General features: G+C 47.6%; 1 protein-coding gene across 2 annotated transcripts in view; it reads right to left on the minus strand.

The window, feature by feature from the left end:
* The window catches only part of CTSE (cathepsin E), an 11,794-nt gene extending 3,187 nt beyond the window's left edge, over window positions 1–8,607 (minus strand). For both annotated transcript variants that reach the window (XM_008053928.1, XM_008053929.1), the window contains exons 1-6: window positions 8,425–8,607; window positions 7,575–7,731; window positions 6,529–6,646; window positions 5,443–5,561; window positions 4,586–4,785; window positions 1,072–1,194 (exon numbers count right to left, since the gene is read on the minus strand). In XM_008053928.1, coding sequence (XP_008052119.1) covers window positions 1,072–1,194; window positions 4,586–4,785; window positions 5,443–5,561; window positions 6,529–6,646; window positions 7,575–7,731; window positions 8,425–8,492 — 785 coding nt within the window. In that variant the 5' untranslated portion in view covers window positions 8,493–8,607. The remainder of the gene's footprint in view (window positions 1–1,071; window positions 1,195–4,585; window positions 4,786–5,442; window positions 5,562–6,528; window positions 6,647–7,574; window positions 7,732–8,424) is intronic.
* Between the last annotated feature and the right edge of the window lie 430 nt (window positions 8,608–9,037).

The following is a 9,037-nucleotide window of genomic DNA, read 5'->3' on the forward strand; positions in this document are numbered from 1 at the left end:
CTTATTGTAGAGATGAGGTCTCGCCAAGTTGCCCAGGCAGGTCTCGAACCTGCGGGCTCAGGCAACCCACTCACCTCAGCCTCCCAAAGCGGGGTTACAGGCTGAGCCACCAAGCCCGGCGACATTTACTTTGTGAATCAGTATGTGTGTGTGTGCGCGCGCACACACACACACACACACACACACACACACACACACACAAAACATTGAAGTGTACTCTGATATTTTCTATTGTATTCCAATTCATTAAAAAATATGTTATGTACCCCACAATGCCATAATAAAAAATATTGACTAATAAAAAATATATATATATAAGTCATGATCTTCTAAAATGATGCCATGACCCATAAAAAGGCAAACCTCTCCAGTTTGAAAATACCTGAGTAGACAATGAGCATGGAGGCTTTTTAACTTTTATGTTCCTAACACCCAGTATCTTGGAGGAACTCGGTTCCTGCTGAACTGAAACTTGAATTACACTTCTTGCACTACCTAGTCCAGTGCTAGGTGTGCAGAAGCATCTAGTCCCACTTCCCCAGTGGCTCCATGCCCAGATATTGTATGTTTTCAGGCTCAGTTTCAATGCCATGCCCTCCATGGGAGGGTTCTTCAGATAGAAACGGTCTTGCCAGTCTGCTGGGTCACTCTTGGAGCGCTGACCACGTCCACTTTATGTGATAGCAGTTTGTGTGCATGCCTCATTTTCTGTACAAGCTTCATGAAGGCAAAGTTTGAGTCCCATTCATCTGTGCACCCCCCATGTCATGCAACCCTTGCTTTGTATGTTAATTACTGTTGAAGGAACAAAGGACAGCAGCCTGTGTGTTGGTATTGGTTGTCTGTTGAATTAAAGGCACTCCGCATGCATGTGGAAAGCTGTGTGTCTGCTGCCCTGGTCCCTGAGACCCTTTCCCACACCCTTGCTCCACACCGCCATAACTCCAACCACACAGTGAGCTCCCATGTCCTCTTCTAGTGACCTGTATTTTTTTTCTGTTAATTCAATTTGTCCTGTGCCTGTTATGAGTTCATCCGCCATACTGTAACTACGCCATGGAAGATACTCACTTATCCAGTGCAATCTGCCAGTAGCCTTGCTTGGTGACTGGGACCCAGTTCAGGCTCCCAGAGAAATGGGAGTGGTCATAGCCTCCTAAAATCAGCTCGCTCCCTGCACCACCTTCTGGGCTGCTACATGGAGAAAAAGGCAAGAAGTCGAGGAAGGGCCACTGCAAAACCTTAGTGGGGAGTCTCAGCTAGGACCCTTTACTTCTTGGTCTGGTTACTCATACTAACTGTCTAGGTAGAAACATCAACTTGGACGTTGAGACCAGGACTCTGACTACTGCAAGTTGATTAGTCTGGACCTTTTCGGCATAAGGATAGAAACAGCTCCACTCAGTGATGTTTGAATGTCCTCCTGCTTCATGGTTAAACAGGTTATGGAGGCTGAGTGCTGTGGCTCATGCCTGTAATCCCAGCACTTCGGGAAGCCGAGATGGGAGGATCGCTTGAGCCCAGGAATTCAACACCAGCATGGAGAGCATAGTGAGATTCTGTCACTACAAAAAATCAAAAAATTACCTGGGTGTGGTGGTGGGTGCCTATAGTCCCAGCAGCTATTGGGAGGCTGAGACAGAAGGATCACCTGAGCCCAGGAGGTCAAGGCTGCAGGGAGTTGTGATGGTGCCACTGCACTCCTTCCTGGGTGACAGAGTGAGACCCAACTTGAAAGAAAGAGAAAGGAAGGAGGGAAGAGAGACAGAGACAGAGAGAGAGAGCGAGAGAAGAAAGAAAGGGGGGAAAAGAGAGAAAGAGAGAAAGAAAGGAAGGGAGAGAGAAAAAAGAAAGAGAGAGGAGGGAAAGAGAGAGAAAGAGAAAGAAAGAAAGAAGAAAGAAAGAAAGAAAGAAAGAAAGAAAGAAAGAAAGAAAGAAAGAAAGAAAAGAAAGAAAGAAGGAAAGAAGGAAAGAAGGAAAGAAAGAAAAAGGGAGAAAAGCTATGGAGGTGGGAAATGGGGGCAGTCGGTCTGGTCATTCGGACCCAAGGCCAGGACTATCCTGTGTGGGTACATACTGTGTGACTTGAAGCACCCCCAAAAAGCACCTTTTCCCAAAGTATCTTCCCCACTGTGGCTATGGTGGTGCCTGGAGTTTTTGTGTGATTTACTTTGTGTTAAGGCAAAAAATGCTAATCTGAATGTATCATGACTTACTAGAGCTTGGATATTTATTAATTTTCATTTTGAAGATTATGTTCTGACACCTAGCAAAATTCTGGAGACATAGGACACAAAACAGATTCATTTTCAGAAGGAAAAGGATCAGAAAACTACAAAACTGCAAGTCAGGGTAGTGAAGAGGGAGGGAACTGAATAGCTGTAGGAATTTTAGGAAAGTGTTTTTAGAGAGGGACAGGGAAGGACCTAACATTTGTTGATGGTCTTCGTGCAAGGTGCTTTGTTTGAGACTGTACCTACCAACACTTAGTTAACTCTCACATCAACCCAGGGTCCATTTGAAGAAACTGAGCCTCAGGGAGATGAAGTAGTGTAAGTGGTAGGCTTTCAATCCAGGCCAGGCCAGATGTGGTCTGGGTGACACATGGTGGCTCACGCCTGTAATCCCAGCACTTTGGGAGGAGGATTGCTTGAGCCCAGGAGTTTGAGACCAGCCTGGGCAACATAACAAAACCTCATCTCTACAATAAATAAAAAAATTAACCAGGGATGGTTGCACATGCCTGTAGTCCCAGCAGTTTAAGAGGCTAAGGTGAGAGGATCTCCTGAGCCCAGTAGGTCAAGGCTGCAGTGAACCATGATTGTACCACTACACCTTAGCCTGGGCACTAGAGTGAGACCCTGACTCAAAAAATCAAATAAATAAAATAAAAATTAAAAATAAAAGAAGAGTGAACCATTTCCAAAATGTTGAAAAGCACAAGTTATTTCCATCCTACTTTTCTTGTGCAGCTGAATGCTTTCTCTAGACATGAGAAATTGGATATCCTCTTTTAAAAAAATAAAACTAAAAAAAAAAAAAAAAATCCAGGCCAGTCTGCCTGCCATGCCCTTGCTGTTCCCCATCACAGCCAATTTCTTCCAGGAGGAGGGGCAAGAAACCATGTGAGGGATAGGAGAGGTGTCCAGACAACCTGCCTCTCTTACTCACGTTTCCGCCCAGGCCTGGTCCCAAGTGGAGCCATGCTGAAGAGGAAGCACAGCTTGGTAGAGGAAATTCAGGCCTTTCCACGTGGCCTACTCTGAAACAGACTGAGTCCAGGCCAGGTCTGACCAGGAAGGAGTCAGGAAGGTGAGAGATCTGTGTAAGGAGGAAGATGACCCGACCCTCTAATGACCCCAGCCAAGAGTGCAGGTGGGCCTCCTGGCCTTTCCAACTACAATATGCAAGTATTTTTTCCCCAAAATGTCATAAAATACACATAACATAAAATTTACCATCGTGTGTGCGCGCACACGTGTGTGTGTGTGTGTGTGTGTGTGTGTGTGTGTGTGTGTGTGTGAGGTTTCACTCTGTTGCCCAGGCTGAAGTGCAGAGACATGATCACGGTTAACCGCAGCTTTGACCTGCTGGGCTCTGGCAATCCTTCCACCCCAGCCTCCCAAGTAGCTGGGACTACCAGTGTGTGCCACCATACCTAGCTAATTTTTAAATTTTTTTGTAGAAACAAGGGCTCACTACATTTCCTAGGCTGATCTCAAACTCCTGGGCTCAAGCAATTCTCCCATCTTGGCCTCCCCAAGTGCTGGGATTATAGGTGTGAGCACCACACCCCACAATCTTACTCATTTTTAAGTCTACAGTTCAGTAATATTAAGCAAATTCATGGTACTATAAAGTCAATTTCCAGAACTTTTTAATTTTGTAGAACTGAAACTCAATACCCATTAGTCCATCAACAAAAGTCTTATTTAAGAACTCCCCACTGGTGACCCCTGCCTCCAGCTCTGGTAATGACCATTCTAATTTCTGCTTATGAATCTGGCTATTCTAGGTGCCTTTTACAAGTGGAAACATGCACCATTTCTCCTTTTGTGACTGGCTTATTTCACTTAACATGATGTCCTCAAGTTTCATCTATGCTGTGACTTGTGTCAGAATTTCCTTCCTTTTTAAGGCTGAATAATAGATTCCATTGTATGGATAAACCACATTTTGTTTATCCATCCATTAACATGAAATTATTTTATTGTTAGTTTAATTTTTAATCTCTTCTTGCCCTCCCTCACTACAGAGACTGTCTTGTTTTATTGTGTTCCCGATGTCTATCATCATGAGTAGCATATAATTGGAGCCTGATATTTGTTGACAGCATAAATGAACAGTCAATTCCATAAATTCCTTAAGTTTAACCCTGAGTGGTAGAGTTTACAACATACTTTCACAACTCTTTTCTGAGGCAAATTCTATTTCCTAAATATTCAAAGAGGTTAAGTGTTTTGTCCAAGATCACACAGTTGGTAATAAGCCAAGTGGGAGATGTTTTGACTGCTAAGTCTATTGCACCATGTTGTCTCCCTGTAGTCATAACTGATCTTAACCTGGTGGGCTTGATGGACCTTACCTGCTCATGTAGACAGAAAACATCGCTACATTCACCAGGTTCTGAGCCATCATGTTGTCGAACACTGGGGTCACTCCTCCCACAGCCAAAGAGGGGTATCCCAGGCCCAGAATTCCATCAAACTCTGCATCCACAAAGGTTTCACCTGGCTCTGTGACACTTTCTCCAAACTGCTGGCCAGCCACTGTCAGTCCTTCCACCTGGCAGGAGAAAGCCCACAGAATTGCGCGGGGGATCGTTGGCAAAGGGTCTCAGATTCCTGTATTTTTGCACTGTCCTGATGCTAATTCTTCTTTTCAATTTTTCTTGACCAAATGGACACAAAGATTTTTGCCATATTCCCAAGAAGCAGGGTATTCCAAAACCCAGAAGCCCCTTCACGCATCCTGTCAATCATTACATCCTTCCTCAAGAGGCACTGTCTCCTGACTTCTCATGGCATATGTTGTTTTTGCCTGAAATCTGAAATTCTCCAAAATCCAAACTTTTTTTTTTTGAGCATGTTGACACGATGCTCAAAGGAGATGCTCATTGGAGCATCTCAGCTTCTGGAGTTTCCAATTTAGGATTCTCAACCAGTAAGTGTAATACAAATATTCCAACATCTGAAAAATTCAAAATCTGAAATACTTCTGGTCCATCCCAAGCATTTTAGATAAGGGATACTCAACTTGTATCTAGAAATTCAAAGGATTTTTAAAATGTTGATCTCATATCCAGCAACTTTGCAAATTTCACTTATTAAGTACAACTTTACTTCTGTATGTAGTTTTGCATTTTCTGCATATAGAATTGTGTCATGTTAATAATAACCTGAGTTTCTGGCCAAGAGAGAAAGATGAAGGAATTGCACTCACAGAGACTTGGTCAGCTCCGATGATCCCAGACAAGCTCCCAGTTCCATACTGAATGGAGAAAGATTGCCCTGGCTGGCTGTATGTGTTGGACCGGGAAGGATAGAATCTGGCGTGTGTCTCTGAAAAGCAAGGGTGCTGCTCTTGCCTAGGCCACTGGCTCACCGCCTTCACCCCTGCCCTGATGACACCCAGACCCAGGTATTGTCCCTCTGCTCCTAACACTGGGCAGGGGCCTCTAGAAAGGCCAGCCATGCCCCTCCCAAGTGAGCGACTACATTTCCCTCTAGCCACAGGTGTGGCCTATTTGGGGGCCAAATAATTGTTCCTAGGTAAACCTGATTGTCCACAATGACCTCATGAGACACACCAAGGTAAGTACCATTTATCAGGCGCCAGCTGCAATCTCTGCCATCCAGTGTGGGTCAGGGCCTGACTTTCAAAAGAAACTCAGTGCTAAATAATTGCCACTACAGGAAATTATTCCCAAGTCTTCACCTAACCTGTAGACGTCTAACTTTGGGGCTTCCAGAGACAAGATGTCTCTGAAACTTGTCCTGCATCAGCCAAAACAGCTTCCTTTAGCTCTTCTTTTCCAAACCTCACAGAAAACTCTGAGTTACCTTTGGCCACCGGGACCTACCCCTGCCATGGTGCCTCAGCAGCCCCACCTCTGTTGCACTGGGAGATAGGCCACTAAGCCTCCTTAAAGCAAGTAGACAGTCTGCACTAGAACCTGACCCTCCCACCTGCCCAGAAAAGGCCAGCTGAATGGAACTTTCCCCTTTGAGTGTTCTAAAGGAAGTGAGTCGTCATGTCAAAGATTTCTCTTTTCATTGGTTGCCTTTCTTCCTATGAACTCTGATCAGTATGAAAGTTGCTATCATGGAGAGCAGTCACATTTCAGCTCTATCTCCAGCCCAGCCCTATTTTTGCTGTAATCGTTTCCAGGGCAGACTCAGAAGGGGAAACTGGCAGAGCAGAGATGGCCAGTTTCTGGAACCCAAGCCCCCAACTCCCCAGAGTACCAGGCCCTGGCTTCCCAGAACTGGCCCAGCCATTCCCTGCTGTGGCTTCTGGCCCACTTACTGCAGGCTGGGCTGGTGCAGTACACAGAGGGGACCCAGAGATTGGAGGAGCCGGTGTCAAAGATGACAGTGAAGTTCTGTGGTGGGGAGCCAATGGAGATTGTGCCAAAGTATTCCATCTACAAGGAAGGACATGAAAGAAGGAGAGTATGGGCGGTGGGGAGGGAGAAGAGTGCTCACCAGGACGCCGGGGAACAGTGCTCTGGGGCCAGGTCCTGGGGTGCTACAGACTTGAGTTCACAGAACCTTAAGAAGTGGCAAGCCTTAAGAAGGGCTTGGTGGCTCAGCCTGTAATCCCAGCGCTTTGGGAGGCTGGGGTGAGTGGATTGCCTGAGCCCACAGGTTCGAGACCTGCCTGGGCAACTTGGCAAGACCTCATCTCTACAATAAATCAAAAAATTAGCCTGGCATGGTAGCACGTGCCTGTAGTTCCAGCTACTCGGAGGGCTGAGGCGGAAGGATCGCCGGAGCCCAGCAGGTCGAGGCTGCGGTGGGGGAGCAGCCACTGCACTCTAGCTGGGCGACTGAGTGAGACTCCAATTCAAAAAAAAAAAAGTGGCAAAACTGGGAAATAAAAGGTAAACGGAGAGGAAGGGCCATGAGGGATGAAATAAAATCAAACCTCTTGCTACTTCCTTGAGTTTTACTTGGCGCTATCCTTATTCTCATCATTATATCTTGGCAAGGCAGAGGCGGGAGGAACACCTCATTTCTACAGATCAGGGAACTAAGGCTGGGAGAGGTTAATTAACTTGTCTGTGGGTGCACAGCTAGGAAACTGCCCAGCTGGGAGCAGAAACAGGGGTCTTCAGGGCAGGGTACTTGTCACCCTCAGCCTTTACCTCCCATAGAGGTACACATTTGGGCTCACGGGGGCCTGCTTAGCTGAGTCCACAGGGACCCAGGGCACCTGTCCACATGGATCAGGGATAAGGGAAGAAAATCGCATGGCCTTGGGACCTGGTGATGTGGCATTGGCCGTGCCCTGGGGCTGGACCTTCTTCCCCTGCCCCACCGCTCCCAGGCCCCTGCCCCAGGATGTCTCACATCCAGGTAGTTGACGAGGGGCTCGTTGGCACTCTGGTCCACTGAGCAGGACTCGGTAAACTGGATCATGTCCAGATTCTGGGATTTCCAGAACTCCGAGAGCTGGCCCCGTGCCCGCAGCTTCTTCCGGAGGGATGGATACCTCCTGAGGGACACCCTGAGGACAAGGTCTCATATGAGAAGGAGATGCCCTTCCACCCTCCTCCTTTCTTTTCCCTTCTATCATCCCATTTTTTCCAGAAGTTCACTAGAGATGGCACAGGAGGGGATCTGCAGGGCAGCATGCCAGGAGATGACCGGAATCAGCGCCCTCTCAGCCAGCCAGCCTGCCCAGCCTCATCTCTGCCCTGTAGACTCAGAATTCCAGAGAGGAAATGGCTCTACTTCCCGGAGATGGGCTTTTTGAGACCTCCTGGGAAAATGGAAGCTGTGGGACAGTCTGCAATTGTACATGAACCCCATGAAAGGCTGATTTAAAGGGAATGAAAATCACGGGACAGCGGTGGTCAATCCCTTGGAAGTACTTGGGTAGTACTTTGTGCTACAAACCCCAACTGGGATTCTGCTCTTTAGCAACCCGAGACCCTCTCCGGGGCTTGGACACCTCCACTGGGGGTGGAGGCAAGGGGATGACTTGGTGTGGACTGGAGATGAAGGCCATCCACAAGGTGGCCACTTGGTAAACTTTTTCCATGGATTCTCACAAGTCCTAGGATTTCTTCTCTTCATTTCCCCCATCAGCTTTCCTCTCCCAGGGCTGCCCAGAGCTGGAGGGCAGGGGGGAGGAGAGTGGAGGGGGCGAGAGGTGGGACTGGCCTATCTGAACCCAGTGCTAGGGATGGGTCCTCACCTGTGAAGTGATCCTTGGGCCTGTCCCAGGTCCAGGAGCACCAGCAGCAAAAGAAGGAGCACTTTCATGGTGGGTACGATCAGTTGTTTCTTCTTCACCCTTCCTTTCTTCTCTTCCACAGGGCAGTGGGAATGACCCTCCCTAACTCTCAGAACTGCCCTGCCCTGCCCAGTCTGAGGACCCAGTGATAAGGCCCTGGAGTCATTAGCCATGCCCAGAGTAAACACAACATGTGGAACAGGGTGTTTTCCCTCCTCCCTTCTGTCTCCTTCCCTCCTGCAAGGGGACTGTGGGGGCGGAGGGAGGGAGTGAGAACTCGTGGTCTGTACACCCTCTGTGAGTAAGAGGGTCATCCAAGCCTCAGGTTCTCCCAGGACTTTGGCACCCTGTCCCGACCCCAGGTAACTCTGTATTAATTAATTGAGAGAGCTACGTGTCTCTGGACACTGGGAACCACCCTACCGAATTGTGACTACTAGTTTCATGACAAATGAAGATTCCGGAGGGGCGGAAGCTGAATTGTCATATGTGTGGCAGGATTCTAACTCAAAATAGTGATCAGCCTGTTCTCTCAGTGTTTCCCTATTCTCTCTTCATTCTCTCAGATGCCCCA

The sequence above is a fragment of the Carlito syrichta genome, unplaced genomic scaffold (genome assembly GCF_000164805.1).
Source record: "Carlito syrichta isolate Samal-C Ts95f unplaced genomic scaffold, Tarsius_syrichta-2.0.1 Scaffold288873, whole genome shotgun sequence".
Lineage (NCBI taxonomy): Eukaryota > Metazoa > Chordata > Mammalia > Primates > Tarsiidae > Carlito > Carlito syrichta.